This window comes from Scyliorhinus canicula, chromosome 6 (genome assembly GCF_902713615.1).
Source record: "Scyliorhinus canicula chromosome 6, sScyCan1.1, whole genome shotgun sequence".
NCBI lineage: Eukaryota > Metazoa > Chordata > Chondrichthyes > Carcharhiniformes > Scyliorhinidae > Scyliorhinus > Scyliorhinus canicula.
In genome coordinates this window covers 64,231,685-64,253,399 of record NC_052151.1, presented here as the reverse complement: position 1 = coordinate 64,253,399, position 21,715 = coordinate 64,231,685, and the positions used below count along the sequence as shown (strand labels likewise).

General features: G+C 52.4%; 1 protein-coding gene across 4 annotated transcripts in view; it reads left to right on the top strand.

Moving 5' to 3' along the window:
• Positions 1-21,715, top strand: part of slc2a12 (solute carrier family 2 member 12) — a 133,649-nt gene that overhangs the window by 95,903 nt on the left and 16,031 nt on the right. Inside the window, exon 7 of one of the 4 annotated variants that reach the window (XM_038799385.1) lies at positions 2,276-3,468. The exons of the other annotated variants lie outside the window; for them this stretch is intronic. Coding sequence (XP_038655313.1) covers positions 2,276-2,295 — 20 coding nt within the window. The 3' untranslated portion in view covers positions 2,296-3,468. Of the gene's footprint in view, positions 1-2,275; positions 3,469-21,715 lie in introns of those variants that run through there. 4 annotated transcript variants of the gene reach the window in all.

Here is a 21,715-nt window from a genome sequence, read left to right as displayed (position 1 = left end):
TATTCTAAGGGCAGGATTTACTGACCCCACCATTGTCAACGGGATTTCCCGGCAATTGCACCCCTCGCCGCCAAGTAACCTGGCGCCGGTGTGGGACCGGAATTTCACGTTGGCATGAACAGCTGGTAGATCGCACCAAAATCATGGTGTGAACCGGAGAGAAACATGACTAAGTGTCGTTTGATAGTGGTGGGGAGCTCAGCACCCTGCAAAACCTGCCACAAATTGGCATCATGGTGACACAGTGGTTAGCGCTGCTGCCTCACGCCGCCAAGGACCCGGGTTCGATCCTGACCCCGGGACACTGTCCGTGGGTGTTTGCACATTCTTCTCATATCTGTATTGGTCTCCCCCCCACAGCCCAAAAAGATGTGAATTGGCCAGACTAAATTGCCCCTTAATTGGAAAAAAAAAGAATTGGGTATTCTAAATTTTAATTTTAAAAAAACCCGCCACAAATGAACATAGAAACGTTTCCGTTAAATCCCGTCACATATGTCCGTTCTCTGACAATTCAGATACTGAAGGATTTGGCCCTCATGTGAGGTTGTTTTTAAGACAGGGGGATGGGTGACAGTGGTGTTCCCCAAATACCAGTATTGCGAAGACTTTTTCGATGGACAAATAAACTGAAATTGCTTAGATACTAGAATGCATTTTGCTGATCGTACCGAGCTTGGAGGGATGGAAAATAGTGAGGTTGATACCAATTGACTGCAACCCAACAGAAATAGGCTAGCAGAATGGGCAGACACTTCACAGATGGAGCTTTATGCAGAGATATATGATCTAATGCATTTTATCAGAAGGGATAGGGAGAGCGATATAAAGTGCATGGCACAGTTCTAAAGAGTACACAGGGATAGAGGGGCCTGGGAGCTCATTTCCATACATCTTGGAAGGCTGTAGCACACTAGCACAGTGGCTATCACTGTTGCTTCAGAGTGCCAGAGTCCCAGGATCAATTCCCAGCTTGGGTCACTATCTGTGCGTTGTCTGCACATTCTCCCTGTGTCTGCATGGTTTTCCTCTGGGTGCTCCAGTTTCCTCCCGAAAGACATGCTTGTCTTTGTCTTTGGACATTCTGAATTCTCCATCTGTGTATCCGAACAGGTGCCGGAATGTGGCAACAAGGGGCTTTTCAAGGTAACTTCATTGCAGTGTTAATGTAAGCCTACTTGTGACAAGAAAGATTATTATTATGGTTTCTTGGCCTTCATAAATTGAGGTATTGACTTATGCTGAACCTTTATGAAGCTCTGGTTGGGCCACAACTTGGGTATCAGATTCAGTTCTGAGTGTCACACTTTAGGAAGAATGTATTAAGAAGATGCAGAGGAATTTTACTAGAATGGTTGCCGGGATGGGGAAATTAAGAGACAAGGTTCGATTGGAGAAGCTGTGACTTTCTCCTGGGGTCAATGGAGACTGAGGGGAAATTTGACAGAAATGCTCAAGATTATGACAGGTTCAAATAAGGTGTACAAAGAAAAGCTGTTTAAGATTTTGGATAAGAGTTACAGGAAGACCTTGGGTTAGATTCTCCGCAGCCCCGCAGCAAAATTGCGTTCAGCACGGAGGAGGAGAATCCACTTTCACGCCGAAATCGGGCCCGGCGACGGTCCGGCGATTCTCCGGGACCCAATTGGGGGTCTCATTTTTTGTGTGGCTCCGCGGTCCGAGTCTGCCACGGAGCAGCGGCCACACCGTGCCAATGTGTAGATTCAAAACCGGAAGTCCGGGCACCCGTATCCGCAGCTAAAGCTGCGTGAATCACTCCGGGTCCCTGCTAGCCCCCTGCAGGGGAATGGGACTGACTGGCTGTACTTTTTCCAGGAATCTCTCAGGTAAAACTCCAGCGTTTTCATGCCAGCATGGGGCCATAGTCCCATTTTGGGAGAATCCAGCCCCTTACTCCTGGAGTGAGTGGTGATAACTGTGATGTTGGTGGAAGAGGGGATTATCAGAAGGAAATTAGATGTGAGCTTGAAGGAAATAAACTTGCAGGGGAATGGGACTGACTGGCTGGCATGGAGTTGATGGGCTGAATGGCCTCCTTCTATGCCACAGGATTTTTAATTGACAACCAGTACAAAATAAACACACTCAGCATAAGTAAAGTAAGGGGGTTTGCAAGCAGAGGGTTGCCTTACTCTGTAAGCAGATCTGTGAGAATGTTTTTATTTTTTAAGTACACACATGCGGTGAGTAAGGAAAATACTGTTTGTTTTATTTTGAATGACCAATCAAAAGTATCTACTTCACTCACTTGCAGAGTCATCTATTCTCAAATAAAAGCAAAGTACTGGGGATGTTGGAAATCTGAAACAAAAACAGAAGTGCTGGAAATACTCAGCAGATCTGGCCGCATCTGTGGAGAGAAAAACGGAACTAACATTCTATGTTGAATATGCCTCTTAACCTCTTTCTAAATTCTGTGAGTGAAGCTGTTCATGCCGACTACGTCTACCACTTCTAAGCCATGGCCAACCCCTTGAGCAACAATATAGCTTCTAATTTCCCATGAATGGGAAATCATTTACTGTGGGAAATCATTTGAATATAAAACCTACACAGAAGCATTATATCCAGCAGCAGATTATATCAGATAGTTGGTTACCCATGGTGGTTTTAATAAATAGAAATAAAGAAAATATGTCGGTGTTCCATTGCTGCCTTACTGCGCAAGCGTTCTTTTCAAATTCTACTATATAACCTTTTTCAAATATTTTTGTTTCTGTCTTTAAAATGAGATAGTAGTAATGCTACTCATCTGAATTATAACATCTCTACAACTGGAATGCATTCTCGGTAAGGCACTGAAGTGTCAGCCTGAATTGAGTGTTTAAATTTGAGAATGGGACCCCAAGTCACAACGTCCTGGCTTAAACTCAGCTTGGTACAAACTGAGCCAACCAACTCTTAAATTAGGTTACAGTGGGAAAGTAGTGCATCAGGACATCTGCCCACCTGTAGTGTACATAGCTGTCCAGTTTCTCATAATGTGATTCTCCCTCTGTAATGCACATGCCTCCGATGGCCCACATTTTGTGCTGAGTAATGACAGGGCTATCAGAGCTCACTTATTAAAGAAAAACCTGAACAGTAACTTCAAAGATTCAAAATCAGAGGCTGCTCTCCTAGTTTTCCTGCTCCTCCATAAGCTTCATTCTAACAGTCTCTTGCTGAAAGATGTAACTGTTCGAACATACAAAGGGTGTGAAGTTGAGATACTTGTGCATTGGATACCCGTTAAATCTGCCAGAAAATGTTAGGGCTTTTAAGTGTATTTTAAATTGCACGTTAAGTCTTAATTACTGTTAAACAACCTCTCTCGCATTGAAAATTGACTCATTCTTTCAGAGCTTAAATATGTTGGAGATGGAAAATTGCATTTTTCTTTCTGTTTCTCCAATCTTTCTTTCCCTTTCCTTGTTTCACTTTCTGTATGTTTTTGGCATAGAATTAAATATCCTAACTGTACTTCCTGATTCAGCCTCTGCATGTTTCAGTAAGGAATCTTCAATCTAATTAATTAACAACACATACTATTGCTTGCCCTGTTCACACAGATTCAGATACCCTTGGAGAGGGTGCTGCACTTCTTAAGTATTCCAATTATCGCAAATCACATTAGGAAGTACAGAAAGTGTGTACGCAAATATTCAATGAATTTATTTCATTTGCCAATGACCACAAATCCAGGCCAACATGTGCGCGAGTCTATGGAGTGGGGCTTGAGTCCATAACCTTGTGGACTCTGAGGTGAGAGCTACACCATTGAAGAATGGTTGCTGCATTGGTGGTCAATGGACGGGATTCTCCAATAATGGGGCTATGTCCCCACGCCGGCGTGAAAGCGGCGCCAACCACTCCAGCGTCAATGGTCCCTAATGGGGAATGCTCCCCTTCCTAGGGGGCTAGGTCGGTGCCAAAGTGGTCACCGCAGTTCCAGCCCGCGTGGGTTCATAGAATTCATAGTATTTTCAGAGAATTTACAGTGCAGAAGGAGGCTATTCGGCCCATCGAGTCTGCACTGGCTCTTGGAAAGAGCACCCTACCCAAGCCCACTCATCCACCCTATCCCCATTACCCAGTAACCCCACCCAACACTAAGGGCAATTTTGGACACTAAGGACCATTTATCATGGCCAATCCACCTAACCAGCACATCTTTGGACTGTGGGAGAAAACCTGGAGGAAACCTACGCAGACACGGGGAGAACGTGCAGACTCCGCACAGACAGTGACCCAAGCCGGAATCGAACCTGGAACCCTGGAGTTATGAAGCAATTGTGCTATCCACTGTGCTACCGTGTTGCCCGTGCCTCCGGCCAGAGTGATTCCGCGCATGCACAGAACGCCCGGCCTGATTCTGCTCATGCGCGCTACGGCCGGTGTGATTCAGCGCATGCATGTGGGTTCCCTTCTCCGCGCCGGCCCCCGGGCAACATGGCGGAGCTCTACAGGGGCCCGGCACGGAGGAACATAGGCCCCTCGGAACCAGCCCGCTCGCTGATCAGGGCCTACCGATCGGCGGGCCGGCTTATCCTGGTGGGGGCGTATGTTCCTCCGCGCCGGGCTCCTGTAGCACTCCGCCATGTTGGGGCTGGCGCGGAGAAGGCAACTCATGCGCATGTGCGAATTCACGCCAGCCACAGTGCGGACCCACGGCGCCTGTTCTGATGCCAGTATCGGCAGCTGGAACTGCGTGAGTCACTCCAGTGGCATGCTGGCCCCCTGTGAGGTGCAGGATCGCTGCTCCTGGGGGCCTGTTGACGCCGTCATAAAACGTGACGGTGTTTATGACGGCGTCAACACTTAGCCTCAGGATCAGAGAATCCCGCCCAGAATGTTGACGCCAATGCAGAATTCGTTGACTTTCACAACAGAAGAACGTGTGCCACAGCTGGTGAGGTATTCGTTGGGTTGTGATTGACAATTGGGGGGCTGACAACCTGCAGCCACACAAACACATTACAATCCCCACTTACACTCAACAAGATGGCGCTGGTTGTGATGGAGCATGCCCATACAGCTGACGGGTCGGGTGGGGCCAGAGGGCACCTAGGGGAGTGGATTGTGGGGTGGGGGGGGGAGGGGGGAGACCCATACGATCCATGGCCCTAAGTTCAAAGTTCAAAGTGGGCTGTTAGCAACGTGCGCAACTGCCTGGTTGGCTTGCCAGCTGCGCCAATTGTGTTCCATGCTCATTCACCCCGGCACCACCGTCTGGCCACACCCCATTATTCCCCCCGGCCCTGGCAGAAGCCCCCGGCCAGCAACACAACTGACAGCAAATTATGGCAATGTTGGACACCTTGCATTGCCCCCCTCTCTCCCTCAGCAGCCGCCACACAGTTTCACGATTTTTAAAAGTACAAGTGACCCGCAGCGTCGGGGACTCGGCCCATTGGAGGTGGAGAATCGCGGAAGTCCCGGAGAATACCGGATCAGGCCCGCTAATGATATGCAAACTGTGTCTACTGTATGTGCGTTCCGAATGCATTGACTCTGCTGTCGAGGTGCGGGAGCATTGACGCTGCTGCCGAGGTGCTGGAGCATTGATGCTGCTGTCGAGGTGCGGGAGCATTGACACTGCTGCCGAGGTGCTGGAGCATTGACACTGCTGCCGAGGTGCTGGAGCATTGACACTGCTGTCGAGGTGCTGGAGCATTGACACTGCTGCCGAGGTGCTGGAGCATTGATGCTGCTGCCGAGGTGCTGGAGCATTGACCCTGCTGCCGAGGTGCTGGAGCATTGATGTTGCTGCCGAGGTGCGGGAGCATTGACACTGCTGCCGAGGTGCTGGAGCATTGATGCTGCTGCCGAGGTGCTGGAGCATTGATGCTGCTGCCGAGATGCTGGAGCATTGATGCTGCTGCCGAGGTGCTGGAGCATTGATGCTGCTGCCGAGGTGCTGGAGTATTGATGCTGCTGCCGAAGTGCTGGAGCATTGATGCTGCTGTCGAGGTGCTGGAGCATTGACCCCGCTGCCGAGGTGCTGGAGCATTGACCCTGCTGCCGAGGTGCTGGAGCATTGATGCTGCTGCGGAGGTGCTGGAGCATTGACCCTGCTGCCGAGGTGCTGGAGCATTGATGCTGCTGCCGAGGTGCTGGAGCATTGATGCTGCTGCCGAGGTGCTGGAGCATTGATGCTGCTGCCGAGGTGCTGGAGCATTGACACTGCTGCCGAGGTGCTGGAGCATTGATGCTGCTGCCGAGGTGCTGGAGCATTGACGCTGCTGCCGAGGTGCTGGAGCATTGATGCTGCTGCCGAGGTGCTGGAGCATTGATGCTGCTGCCGAGGTGCTGGAGCATTGATGCTGCTGCCGAGGTGCTGGAGCATTGATGCTGCTGCCGAGGTGCTGGAGCATTGACACTGCTGCCGAGGTGCTGGAGCATTGATGCTGCTGCCGAGGTGCTGGAGCATTGACGCTGCTGCCGAGGTGCTGGAGCATTGACACTGCTGCCGAGGTGCTGGAGCATTGATGCTGCTGCCGAGGTGCTGGAGCATTGACGCTGCTGCCGAGGTGCTGGAGCATTGATGCTGCTGCCGAGGTGCTGGAGCATTGATGCTGCTGCCGAGTTGCTGGAGCATTGATGCTGCTGTCGAGGTGCTGGAGCATTGATGCTGCTGCCGAGGTGCTGGAGCATTGACCCTGCTGCCGAGGTGCTGGAGCATTGATGCTGTTGTCGAGGTGCTGGAGCATTGATGCTGCTGCCAAGGTGCTGGAGCATTGACCCTGCTGCCGAGGTGCTGGAGCATTGATGCTGTTGTCGAGGTGCTGGAGCATTGATGCTGCTGCCGAGGTGCTGGAGCATTGATGCTGCTGCCGAGGTGCTGGAGCATTGATGCTGCTGCCGAGGTGCTGGAGCATTGATGCTGCTGCCGAGGTGCTGGAGCATTGATGCTGCTGCCGAGTTGCTGGAGCATTGATGCTGCTGTCGAGGTGCTGGAGCATTGATGCTGCTGCCGAGGTACTGGAGCATTGACCCTGCTGCCGAGGTGCTGGAGCATTGACCCTGCTGCCGAGGTGCTGGAGCATTGATGCTGCTGCCGAGGTGCGGGAGCATTGATGCTGCTGCCGATGTGCTGGAGCATTGATGCTGCTGCCGAGGTGCTGGAGCATTGATGCTGTTGTCGAGGTGCTGGAGCATTGATGCTGCTGCCGAGGTGCTGGAGCATTGATGCTGCTGCCGAGGTGCTGGAGCATTGATGCTGTTGTCGAGGTGCTGGAGCATTGATGCTGCTGCCGAGGTGCTGGAGCATTGATGCTGCTGCCGAGGAGCTGGAGCATTGACCCTGCTGCCGAGGTGCTGGAGCATTGATGCTGCTGCCGAGGTGCTGGAGCATTGATGCTGCTGCCGAGGTGCTGGTGCATTGACCCTGCTGCCGAGGTGCTGGAGCATTGACCCTGCTGCCGAGGTGCTGGAGCATTGATGCTGCTGCCGAGGTGCTGGAGCATTGATGCTGCTGCCGAGGTGCTGGAGCATTGACCCTGCTGCCGAGATGCTGGAGCATTGATGCTGCTGCCGAGGTGCTGGAGCATTGATGCTGCTGCCGAGGTGCTGGAGCATTGATGCTGCTGCCGAGGTGCTGGAGCATTGACACTGCTGCCGAGGTGCTGGAGCATTGATGCTGCTGCCGAGATGCTGGAGCATTGATGTTGCTGCCGAGGTGCTGGAGCATTGATGCTGCTGCCGAGGTGCTGGAGCATTGACCCTGCTGCCGAGGTGCTGGAGCATTGATGCTGCTGCCGAGGTGCTGGAGCATTGATGCTGCTGCCGAGGTGCTGGAGCATTGATGCTGCTGCCGAGGTGCTGGAGCATTGACCCTGCTGCCGAGGTGCTGGAGCATTGACCCTGCTGCCGAGGTGCTGGAGCATTGATGCTGCTGCCGAGGTGCTGGAGCATTGATGCTGCTGCCGAGGTGCTGGAGCATTGACCCTGCTGCCGAGGTGCTGGAGCATTGATGCTGCTGCCGAGATGCTGGAGCATTGATGCTGCTGCTGAGGTGCTGGAGCATTGACGCTGCTGCCGAGGTGCGGGAGCATTGACCCTGCTGCCGAGGTGCGGGAGCATTGATGCTGCTGCCGAGGTGCTGGAGCATTGATGCTGCTGCCGAGGTGCTGGAGCATTGATGCTGCTGCCAAGGTGCTGGAGCATTGATGCTGCTGCCGAGGTGCTGGAGCATTGATGCTGCTGCCGAGGTGCTGGAGCATTGATGCTGCTGCCGAGGTGCTGGAGCATTGATGCTGCTGCCGAGGTGCTGGAGCATTGATGCTGCTGCCGAGGTGCTGGAGCATTGATGCTGCTGCCGAGATGCTGGAGCATTGATGCTGCTGCCGAGGTGCTGGAGCATTGATGCTGCTGCCGAGGTGCTGGAGCATTGATGCTGCTGCCGAGGTGCTGGAGCATTGATGCTGCTGCCGAGGTGCTGGAGCATTGATGCTGCTGCCGAGGTGCTGGAGCATTGATGCTGCTGCCGAGGTGCTGGAGCATTGATGCTGCTGCCGAGGTGCTGGAGCATTGACCCTGCTGCCAAGGTGCTGGAGCATTGATGCTGCTGCCGAGGTGCTGGAGCATTGATGCTGCCGAGGTGCTGGAGCATTGATGCTGCTGCCGAGGTGCTGGAGCATTGACCCCGCTGCCGAGGTGCTGGAGCATTGATGCTGATGACGAGGTGCTGGAGCATTGATGCTGCTGCCGAGGTGCTGGAGCATTGATGCTGCTGCCGAGGTGCTGGAGCATTGATGCTGCTGCCGAGGTGCTGGAGCATTGATGCTGCTGCCGAGGTGCTGGTGCATTGACCCTGCTGCCGAGGTGCTGGAGCATTGATGCTGCTGCCGAGGTGCTGGAGTATTGATGCTGCTGCCGAGGTGCTGGAGCATTGATGCTGCTGCCGAGGGGCTGGAGCATTGATGCTGCTGCCGAGGTGCTGGAGCATTGATGCTGCTGCCGAGGTGCTGGAGCATTGATGCTGCTGCCGAGGGGCTGGAGCATTGGTGTTGCTGCCGAGGTGCTGGAGCATTGATGCTGCTGCCGAGGTGCTGGAGCATTGATGCTGCTGCCGAGGTGCTGGAGCATTGATGTTGCTGCCGAGATGCTGGAGCATTGACCCTGCTGCCGAGGTGCTGGAGCATTGATGCTGCTGCCGAGGTGCTGGAGCATTGACGCTGCTGCCGAGGTGCGGGAGCATTGACGCTGCTGCCGAGGTGCGGGAGCATTGATGCTGCTGCCGAGGTGCTGGAGCATTGATGCTGCTGCCGAGGTGCTGGAGCATTGATGCTGCTGCCGAGGTGCTGGAGCATTGATGCTGCTGCCGAGGTGCTGGAGCATTGATGCTGCTGCCGAGGTGCTGGAGCATTGATGCTGCTGCCGAGGTGCTGGAGCATTGACCCTGCTGCCGAGGTGCTGGAGCATTGATGCTGCTGCCGAGGTGCTGGAGCATTGATGCTGCTGCCGAGGTACTGGAGCATTGATGCTGCTGCCAAGGTGCTGGAGCATTTACCCTGCTGCCGAGGTGCTGGAGCATTGACGCTGCTGCCGAGTTGCTGGAGCAGGCAGGCTCAGTTGTAAGTCGATTAAAGCCACAGTTTACTTCTACTCATATCCTTGAGTGAATTGATGGTCGCATCAATTTAATCGACTTAAAAAAACTACCATGGAATCAGCCCTCAAACCTGATCGACTGGAACTCGATCCACAGGCTGCAGAAGAGAAGGAAATATTTCTGCATTGGCTTTGGTGCTTAAAGGCCTACCTGGCTGCGTCGACTACCTCCGCTGTTACTGAAGAACAGAAACTCAGTCTTCTACAAGCACGAGTGAGCCATCGCATTTGAACTCAACTTGATAGTACCGACTCGTACACCGAGGCCCTCGCGATACTCGACCGCCTGTGCGTGTGGCCCGTAAATGAAATTTACGCGCGGCATATTTTTACTACCCGCCGCCAGCGCCCTGCAGTCGCTAGAAGACTACCTGCGCGACCTAATAGCTCTAGCACGGGAATGTAACTTCCAGGCTGTGACAGCCTCCCAGCACATGGAACTCGCCGTCCGAGATGTGTATGTTGCAGGGGTCCGGTCCAATTACGTGCGCCAGCGTCTCCTCAGAAAAGGGGCCCAGAACCTGGAGGACACAGTAATGCTAGCAACCTCGTTGGAGGTCACTTTTCAAAGTTTAAACTCGTTCCCAGCCGACCACGCGACCCCATCATGGACCTCCGACCAGAGACTACCCCAGGCCTGCGCCGCGCGGACACCCGCCCACCACGGAGCGCCATCGTGCCCCTTTTGCGGCCAGCCCCAACACCCACGGCAGCACTGCCCGGCCTGCAATGCGACCTGCAGCAGCTGCGGACGGAAAGGGCACTTTGCAAAGGTATGCCTGGCTTAAACCAAATCCTCAAACTCAAACGCTATCCAGAACAATCGCCCCTCCAAGTCACAGGCCCGCAGACCCCGCAATGTGGCAGCATGTCTGCCGACTCCACCTCCGCACGACATGTGCGACTCATGGGGGCCGCCATCTTGGCAATACTCCCCCACGTGGCCGGCCATGTGCAATTCATGGGGCGCCATCTTGGGCGCCATCTTCCTCGCCACCCGCCACGTGCGATCAATGGGGATGGCCATCTTAGATGCCATCTTCCTCGTTGCCTGCCACGTGTGGTCAACAGGGGCCGCCATCTTGGCCATCACCCGATATGCAAATCGACGACTACGACCTCCGCGGACAGTCATCACGGGGCCGCTCCAGCACCGCTGATCAAGCCACCAACTACCCGCAACTCAACGCAGTCACTCTGGACCAGTCGTGGCCAAAGCACCTCAGAAGCTCCATGATGTCCGTTCAAGTCAACGGATACAAGACACCGTGCCTCTTCGACTCCGGGAGCACCGAGAGCTTCGTTCATCCAGACCTGGTAAGACGCTGCTCGCTCTCGATATTTCCAGCACAGCAAAATATCTCCCTCGCCTCGGGGTCGCACTCAGTCCAGATACAAGGGCGCACGGTTGCGACACTAACGATACAGGCCGCCAACTAGTCCAACTTCCAATTGTATGTCCTCCCAGACCTCTGCACCCCTCTCCTACTCGGACTCGATTTTCAGTGTAACCTCAGGAGCCTAACACTCAGCTTCGGCGGACCCCTGCCCCCTCTCACTATATGCAGTTTAGCAACTCGAAAAATCGACCCCCCTCCACTCTTCGCTATCCTCACCGCTAACTGCAAACCCGTGGCCATTCGCAGCAGGAGGTATAGCCTGCAGGACAGGGTATTTATTAGAGCCGAGGCCAGTAATAGCCCCTGGAGAGCTCAGGTGGTGGTGGTCAAGACCGGGGAAAAGTTCCGGATGGTGGTTGATTACAGCCAGACCATTAACCGGTTCACGCACCTCGATGCGTACCCCCTCCCCCGGATTGCAGACATGGTCAATCAGATCGCCCAGTACCGCATCTTCTCCACGATGGATCTGAAGTCTGCATACCACCAGCTCCCAATCCGCCCGGAGGACCGCCACTACACGGCGTTCGAGGCATACGGCCGCCTCTTCCATTTCCTCCGGGTCCCCTTTGGCGTTACGAATGGGGCCTCGGTGTTCCAGCGAGCAATGGATCGAATGGTGGACCAGTGCGGGCCACGTTTCCGTACTTGGACAAAATCACCATCTGCAGCCACGACCAGCAGGACCACAATGACCACCTCCACCGATTTCTCCAAACCGCCCAAAAACTCAACCTCACATACAATAAGGAGAAATGCGTTTTCCGCACAACCAGACTAACCATCCTCGGCTACGTCATGGAAAACGGGGTCCTAGGGCCCCGACCCGGACCGTATGCTCCTCTTACAACTCCCTCTCCCTCACTGTTCCAGGGCCCTCAAGAGGTGCCTTGGATTTTTCTCCTACTACGCCCAGTGGGTCCCCCAGTATGCGGACAAAGCCCGCCATCTATTTAAGACCACACTCTTTCTACTGTCAGTCGAGGCCTGCCAGGCCTTCAACTGCATTAAAGAGGACATTACCAAAGCCGCCATGCGGGCGGTAGATCAATCCGTTCCCTTTCAAGTGGAGAGCGACGCTTCAGATGTCGCTCTCGCTGCCACTCTGAACCAGGTTTCTTCTCCAGAATCCTCTCCGCTTCGGAACTCCGACACTCCTCAGTCGAAAAAGAAGCTCAAACCATTGTGGAAGCCGTCCGGCACTGGAGGCACAACCTCGCAGGTAGGAGGTTTACCCTCATCACCGACCAGAGATCGGTTGCCTTCATGTTCGATAACTCGCAGTGGGGCAAAATTAAAAATGACAAAATCTTGAGGTGGAGGATCGACCTCTCCACCTATAATTATGATATCGTATACCGCCCGGGGAAGCTCAATGAGCCCCCAGATGCCCTGTCCCGCGGCACATGCGCCAGCGTGCAAGACAACCGTTTACAGGCTATCCACAATGACCTCTGCCACCCGGGGGTCACCCACCCGGCTCGCCCACTACATCAAGGCCCGCAATCTGCCTTTCTCCACCGAGGAGGTAAAAGCCATCACCAGGGATTGCCCGATCTGCGCGGAGTGTAAACCGCACTTCTATAGACCAGACAAGGCCCACCTGGTAAAGGCATCCCTGCCCTTTGAACAACTGAGTATCGATTTCAAAGGGCCCCTCCCTTCGACCAACCGTAATGTGTACTTCCTTAACATCATAGATGAATTCTCTCGCTTCCCGTTTGCCATCCCATGCCCCGATAAGACCTCCCATACCGTCATCAGAGCCCTGCACAGTGTCTTCACCCTGGTCGGTTTCCCCAGCTACGTACACAGCGACAGGGGTTCGTCCTTCATGAGTGACGAGCTGCGTCAGTACCTGCTCGACAAGGGCATCGCCTTGAGCAGGACTATCAGCTATAACCCCAGGGGGAACGGGCAGGTGGAGAGGGAGAACGCGACGGTCTGGAAGACCGTCCTACTGACCCTACGGTCCAGGAATCTCCCGACCTCCCACTGGCAGGAGGTCCTCCCCGACACGCTCCATGCAATTAGGTCCCTCCTGTGTACGGCCACTAATCAGACTCCTCACGAGCAATTATTTGTTTTCCCTAGGGGCACTACCACGGGAGCCTCGCTTCCATCCTGGTTGAGGACACCAGGCCCGGTTCTCCTCCGGAAGCACGCCCGGACACATAAAACAGACCCGCTGGTAGAAATGGTCCTACTACTACATTCAAGCCCCCACTACGCATTTATCGAGCACCCCGACGGCCAAAAGGACACCGTTTCCCTCCGGGACCGGGCGCCTGCAGGATCCACCACTACTGCCGAGGTAGCCCTCACACCACACCCCAGCCGACCCCCCACGCCCTGCGCCCCCACGCCTACAGGTTTCCTGCGCCCCCTTTCACCCGTCACACCGGTCAGGAACGAAGCTAGGAACTAACCAGCCCCAGAATCCACCCTCGGATTCACACCGAACATCTGCCCACAGCCATCCGAAGCGGCTGCAACCCCGGTGCTCCGCCGGTCCCAGCGAACGATTCGAGTACCGGACCGCCTCAACTTATAGACCCGTCACCCCCGCTGGACTTGATTTTTTAACAAGGGGTGAATGTGGTGAATGTATAATATAAATTCACACTGTGTCCCTGTGGGCTCCATCTGTGAGCCGTTGTGCGGCTCTGCCACAGGGGGAGATGAGGAGCATTTTCAGGGCTCCGCCCTTGGCTCCGCCCATGTCTCTGCCCATGGCTCCTCCCACAACCAGAAGTATAAAGTGCTGCGGTCTTGCGAGCCTGCCTTCAGTTCAGCTAGTCGCAGGCAGGCTCAGTTGTAAGTCGATTAAAGCCACAATTTACTTCTACTCGTGCCCTTGAGTGAATTGATGGTCGCATCAATTTAATCGACTTAAAAAAACTACCATGGAATCAGCCCTCAAACCTGATGAAGCTCTCAGTGCTCCCGGAGTCCAGAAGGCATGATGTCTTGTGCCCATCGAGCTTCACTGTTGTCGACGTGGTCGCATGGTTGTGCGGTCGGGACTGGTCGATTGTGATGGAGGCGATACACGACTGGTGTTAACATAGAACAGTACAGCACAGAACAGGCCCTTCGGCCCTCGATGTTGTGCCGAGCAATGATCGCCCTACTCAAACCCACGTATCCACCCTATACCCGTAACCTAACAACCCCCCCCCTAACCTTACTTTTTAGGACACTACGGGCAATTTAGCATGGCCAATCCACCTAACTCGCACATCTTTGGACTGTGGGAGGAAACCGGAGCACCCGGAGGAAACCCACGCACACACGGGGAGGACGTGCAGACTCCGCACAGAAAGTGACCCAGCCGGGAATCGAACCTGGGACCCTGGAGCTGTGAAGCATTTATGCTAACCACCATGCTACCGTGCTGCCCATAGTGTTGGAAGGACCCTGGCTGGTTGGCGACAGTTGCAGGTGATGAGCGGCCCGATGAGGTGCCCGACGAGCAGGGGCCCTGAGGCGGAGAATATGGCGGCACCCATGTGCGGGCAGCATTAAAGGTGGCGGCGCCCGCGGGCCGCACATGGTCTGAGGCGAGGAAGATGGTGGCGCCCACGGGTCGCACGTGGGGTGTGCAGGGACAATGGGTCTGGTTACAGCGGCGATCGAGCGGGCAGCGCTGCCGGGGTGCTTTGTCTTTCCGCAGAAATAGCACTTGGGTCCCTCGGGGTTGGTTGGCTGCCGCGCGGCGCAGGCATGGGGTTGGCGCGGGCGGTCGCCTGTACATTGCGGGGGGCGACTGTGAGTGAGATTGTGAGTTTCTTGGTCGCCGCGAGGTTGAGACTAGACCCTTCTAAGAGGTGCTGAAGGATGTACGATGACCCTTTGCCCGTAACGAAAGCTCAGAATGTTCAATGGCCGAAACGGCCTGGCAATCGCAGTCCCTTGCCAGGGCGTGCAGGGCATGCCAGAAATCTTCCACAGACTCACCGGGGAGTTGATGCCGCGTGGACAGGGTGTGCCTGGCGTAGATTTTGTTGGTCTGCTGAGTGTAGTTCTCCTTCAGTAGCACCATGGCCTCAGCGTAGGTAGGCGCGTCCCAAATGAGGGGAAAGATATCGGAGCTCAGCCGCGTGTACAGGATCTGGAGCTTCTGTGCCTCTGAGGGTGGTTCTGCCGCAGATCCGATGTATGCCTCGAAGCAAGCTAGCCAATGTGCGAAGGCCGGCTTGGTGTTGTCTGCTTGAGGGTGCAGCTGCAGGCGATCAGGCTTTATGCGGAGATCCATCGTTGTAAAACCTCTGCGTAATAAATTGTTGCACTATCAATTACGATGCGACGAGAGTAGAGTGTAATCGAGGCTTTATTACACAGAGATGTGTAGCCTCCCGCAGCTGCTGCCGAAATGGCTGCAGCTTGGAGAGCCCACACATTTATACTCTGCCTACTGGGCGGAGCCAGCAAGGAGCCTTCCCATAATACACCTGATATGCGATATATATACAACAGTAGTGACTACCACAGGGAGTGGCGCCGATCAGTCTGTGGCTATACCGGTTGCTTGATTGGAGTTCTAGTGTCCTGAGAAATGGACCATTAAAATGCAAACGAGCGGGGGTTTCGATCAGGCCTGGTTACCTGTATTTCGCCACATTCCGGCGCCAGCATCCCTGAACAGGCGCCGGAATGTGGCGACTAGGGGCTTTTCACAGTAACTTCATTGAAGCCTACTCGTGACAATAAGCAATTTTCATTTTTCATTTTTTCATTTCAGATAGACATAGGCTCTGTATCTGTCTGAGTCCTGGCTTGGCCATAATTCCCATGGTCCTTTGCAGGTGACCATCTTAGATGGCTACATTCTGTCCTCTTGATCCTGAACACGAAGCGTGGTGGATCACACTGTGGATCCCTGTTCATCCTTGGTGGACCTGTCACCCTTGGTCAAGGCAAGGTTCTAATCTACTCTATCTTATGGTTTGGGACATTTACCTAATATTCCATTGATACATCCATAAATTAATTCATCTCTAACGGTCACGCTAATTCAGGTCACGATAAAACATTTAATTTAGCTGCACAGTTGATCTCTAGCCAACACTATCTAAGCTACTCTCATGCTGCTGGTGAATATCAAAAAGCTTATATACAGTACAAAATTTAAAACAGCAGCATCACATTTCTAATTAATCCTAATAAAGTTAAAGAGGTACGTGGTTTATTTTTTAGCAGCGATTGGTACATGAGTTCAATTTTGTTGAATTCCAAAGAAGGGGGATGGGACTGTATATATCGGGGAGCTGGAGGCTTTTGCTTGCCATTGATGGAGTCGGAGTGTCTGAATGACACTGCAGATTATTGCAATTACTCGAAGGGCCTCTACTATGTATGAAAGGGGGTTCCATTTGGCAATGTTTTCGCACCAGGTGGGGGTTTCGATATCTGGCTTTATGTGTGATGTAGTGCCCGGGCTGGTGTGGGGTTTGTTAAAACAATCCGTTGCGTGCGCAGTTGCAGAAGTCCAGCGATGATCCAAACGCATGTCAGCTGTCCGTGCTTCATCCTGTGTTTTCTGTTTTCCGTGTAATCCTGGGGGGGGTTGCAAGCATAGTATCTGTTATTATCTTTGGTTAATATCTTGTTTTATTAGTCTTTCTCTCCTTACTCCAATGACCCGTTATGATTGTCACCATGTGTGACTCCCTTATTTTTTGTTTAAATACAATTTTGGAGAGACAAGAAATGCAAATGTTTAAAATACAGAGACTCTCGCAGCTTGTGGTCGATGCAGGGAGAGGGCGGACAATTTCTTCGACCAGTCTTTTCTTTACTTACAACCAGTGGTGGTTGAGGCTTATCTTAACCAACCGAATTTCAGGGCGGCCAGTTTTATAGTTTTGTACCAGGGTTCAGAGGTAGTTCACGTGTAGCAGTGTGTATAGCAACCAATTGTGTCATATATGTAAACGGCAGGTGGGGAGCGACCAGGAGGTTGCGGAAGGTAAAGGAAAGAAGGGGCGAGCGTACGGAATGTGGCAAAATGCATTCTTTATACTACAACCAAAGGGAGAGTAGAGAAGGTGAACTAAGGCCTGCCAAAGGCAACGCAGAGTACAGCAGAGTGTATGAAGTGATGGGAACATGAGGTGCGTGTGGGCCGCTGCGGGATAAGAATGGGTGGAATCCCCGGGTAGGGCGGGGGTTAGTGCCGTTACTCCACTCCCTGAGCTTAATTGACCAGATGCATTTGGGGTCCTCAGGTAGGGCGGGGATCAGTGCCGTTACTCCGTACCTGGGTGCCCGGAGTGGATGGTAAAAGTTTGTAGTCGTGTGGAAACTTGTCATAAAGACTGGGAGAACAGTGATCTGTTTCTCAATAAACTTGTGCCTTTAACTGATATAGGGCATCGTACCCTGGAATCAGAAGAATAATTTTGTGTCGGCTGACATGAACTAAACCCATGTAGTAGAAAAAAGAAGGAAAAAGTTGGGCAGGCTCCATAAGACTTTTGGACACCTTAATACTGAGGCGGTGTCTCTTTCTCATCATCTGGACACCTCAGGGTTCTCTACCAAACAGCGTTGTAAAAGCATCACTGAAACGAGAGTCAGTATCTGAATCATCACCATCTCCCGGTTGCCAGACTCGTGTCTGCCGTTTCTGTGCGTTGGCCGCGTGGGCCGTAGGATAATCTGAATCGTTGTGCCTTACTAGTCTGCAAGAGTTGTTGCGGAGCCAAAGAGGAGCTTGTTTGTGAGTTGTAAGGGCAGTGGGAGTGGAGGGCAAGTTACTGTGGTTGGTGGTGGCTGTGGCGGTGGCTGAGGGAGGGCATATAGGGGGTCAAAGATGTCTAAGCCGTGGCTCCAAGGGCTGGGGTGACTGGGGGCAGAGAGATGGCGCCAGTGTTCAGGGATAGTAATCAAATCCGGGAGGCTCTCGCTGTCGTCGGAGTCAAGTTCAAGGTGAAAGTCCGTACCTGTGGGCGGACACAAGTTCGGGTCTGTGGGCGTGGACAAGGGATAAATGCCAGCATGGCTGAGGGAGGGTTGGCGTAGGGGTTGGACTAGGTTGTGGATGGGCGGGGCATAATCGTCTCCTATTGCCAGAGAGATGTGGTGGGAGTGGCTACATTGGGATCCGTAGACTTTGAGTTGGTTAATGTGGAACCAACCAGTTTTACCGTTGGGGTACATTATCTTGTACACGGAGGGGCTCACTTCGTCGGAAATGAAGTTGGGTCCTGCAAATTTGGGGAGAGGAAAGAACTGGGGTTGTAAAGTGAGACCATTACTTGCTGACCGACTGTGTACTCTATGGGGTGGATGGTTTTGTCAAAGCAGACTTTACTCTGCTTCTTTCTAGCGCCTAATCGGCCAGCTGCAGCGAGTTGTGCCACTTTAATGTTATCTGTAACCTGTTGGACTGCTTTTTCGTGGATGATGGCGGTTACTGTAGGGCTAGCCAATTCGAGGCCTAATAAATATTCAATACCCTTCATAGGCCGTCCGGTCCTGAGAGTGTGGGGGGTGGAACCTGTGGAACTGGAACCTGTGTTCCGAATAAACATGAGAGCAAATGGGAGGACTGTGTCCCAGGTGGTATTGTCCTCTTGCACCATCTTCCTAATGGTAGCTTTTAAAGTTCGATTCATTCTCTTGACAATGCCGCTGGATTGGGGGTGATATGCCATATGGAATTTCTGCCTGATCCCAAAAATTGTTAAAACATTTTACATGCCTCTGCCGGTGAAGTGGGAACCTTGGTCTGACTCAATGCTGCGGGGGGAGACCCCAGCATGTGAATATCTGTTGGGGCAAAATCTTAGCGGTGGCCTTTGCTGCGTTTGTCCCTGAGGGAAATGCTTCTACCCATTTAGTAAAGGTGTTGATTGTAACCAGCACATATTTGAAACCGTTTCTGCAAGGGGGAAGGGGCCAATGTAATCGATTTGCAAATTTGTCCAAGGGCCATTCACAGGTCGGGTGTGATGTACTTATCCTTTCTTTGAGTAACGTTCAGGATTGTTCTGAGCGCAGATAAGGCAATTCTCTACATAATGGGTTACATCGCTTTTTAAATCGGGCCACCAACACAAAGGTCTTAAATGGGCAATGGTATTGTCTATCCCCTGATGTCCGTGTCCATCATGAAATTGGTAAATGAGCTGGTTTCCATCCTGGGAGTGTCCACATAAATTCCGTTTTTTAAAACTATGCCATCCTGTACAGTCAGTGCGTCCCTACATTAATCAAAGGGGGCTGGGAAGTTGCCGTCTAAAACCTGTTTGAGGGTGTGGTCTGCTTTTTGGGCTTGAGATAGATCCTCAATATTGGTCTGGGAAACCTGGACTGAGTGTATCAGTTCACTTTCGGGTGACTGCCAGAAGTGACCATGGCGTGATCCTGCTTTGGCTAAGGCTTCTGCCTTTATATTACCGTGTGGGGAGGATCGATAATGGCTTCTTACTTTAATGATACCGTTTGTGCGATCTGAGGCTGTCTTGAGAATGTGCTTTAACAACGGGGCAGAGGGTGGGGGTTTTCCATCGGCTGAAACATCGAGATTCCCCCAGGGGCAGGAATTCTGTTAAGCTATTGCACACACACAGGCTGTCGGAGTGTATATCTGCGGGAGTTGGAAAAGAGTCGGGGTGCTGAATTACATAGGCTATGGCTGCGAGTTCTGCTGCTTGTGAACCTAGGTGGCCGGGCAATTTTAAAGAGATTTCTTCTGACGGGCGTCCCTGTGCGTCGTCCACGTAAATTCCACAACCAGTAATTCTAATTCCATTTTCGATTGTGGAGGAATCGTCCACATAAATTTTTTAAGTATTCCCTGTGGTTTGGGAATCCTGTGTCTTACTGCCTGCTCGGGGGTGCAGCGACTTTGGGATAAAGGGTCCTGTGTGGTCTTGGGCTGCTATGATCTGGCACTCATGTGAGGTCCCTGCGTATTGGAGATTATCAGCCAGAAATGTTTGGTCTTGGTGCGGTTTAACGTAACAGTAATGTGCAGCGAGCTGCTCTGATTTGGCTGACTAAACCATCCTTTAATCTACCGTCTAGTAATAGTTGCGTGGGGGTGTGCTCAGTCAAGATCGTTACTGGGTTGAGGCCTGTGATGTACGCAAAATACTGTACTGCCCAAAAGACTGCAAGCAAGTGCTGCTTGCAGGCAGAGAATCCTTACTCTACAGGGTCTAATACTCTTGAGGCATAGGCTACAGGTCCTAAGTGATTGTGTCATTCTTGCAGGAGCACTGCTGATAGGGTTGGGTCGGTGGTTGCTACTTTTAATAGGCAGGTCTGGGTCTGGAACTTGTAAAGTAGGGGTTGTGCCTAGGGTGCATTTTAAATCATCAATGGTGCCTGTGTGCTGTGGAAGCCATTCCCATGGGGCGTTCTTTTTAAGGAGCTCTGAGAGTGGGCTGCTTTGGTGGCAAAATCATCTATATAATTTCTGCAATAACCTACCAAACCTAGGAATGACCGGAGTGCAGTGACATTTTGGGGCAGGGGCAATTTAACGATGGACTCGATCCATTTTTGCTCAATTTCTCTCTTCCCGTAGGTGATAATGGTGCCTAAATAAAGAATCTTTTTCTTTAAAGTCTGGGCCTTTTTGGGTTTACCTTACATCCGATTGATCGCAGTAGGCCTAGAGATTCAGATAAGAGCTCTACGTGTTCTTCTTTTGTGTCCGTTTGCAAGAACAGATCGTCGACATATTATATTCGGGTCGGGAAAATTTAGAAAGTCCATTGGCCAGTTGTCAGTGGAAAATGGAGGGGGAGTTATGGAATCCTTGTGGGAGGCATGTCCACGTGTACTGCTGCCCTTGAAATGTAAATGCAAATTTATACTGAGAGGCCCTGTTTAGTGGGATAGACCAAAAGCCATTGCTGATGTCCAGCACTGTGAAATATTTTGCCTGTACTCCCTGTTTGAGCATGGTCTCGGGACACGAGGCAACAGTGGGGGCTGTTAAAGGGGTTTGCCGCCATGAACTATCGGGCTTTTTTACGGGCCATATTGGGGCATTATTTGTGGATGCTACAGATCGAATAACTCCTTGGTCTGACAAACTGTTACTAACTTTCGAAATCTCACCCTCGGCTTGCTGTGGGAAACCATATTGCTTTTGCGGCTTTGAATCGGGATCTGAAATCTTTACCGTATCTGGGATCTTCCCACAATCGTGTTTGTGTTGTGCGAATGAAGCTTTGTGTTTTATGAGGACCTCTCTAATCGTCTGGTCTGCACTAATTGTGGATTAAACCAATAGTCCCCTACTGAGAAAATCCTGTTTTCATAATCCCCTACTGTGAGTGTAGTGGGAGCCCTAGCTGTTTTAGCCATTCGCCATACACATTTGTTTACTGGGTCAAATGATAGGTTATGGGAGCTCATGAAGTCAATGCCTAAAATGTGCTCTGCGGTTTAAGGTAAGTCAACTAAAACGACAGGGTGTCTGGTGCTAATGTTCGCTATCTGAATGGGTACGGGAGCTGTAATATATCCTTGCTGCATGTGGCCGGTGAATCGACTCAGGGTGATGGTGCATGTGATGGGCCATTTGTCCTGTTGAAACATGGTGGAGGAGTTTAAAGTGGTGCGGGATCCTCCTGTGTCCCAAAGAAAATCAACTGTATGTCCCCGAACTGTGCCTGTAACTACTGATCTGCCTGATTTATCCCAGCGTGTGTCACAGACCCAAGTTGGGGAGTCCG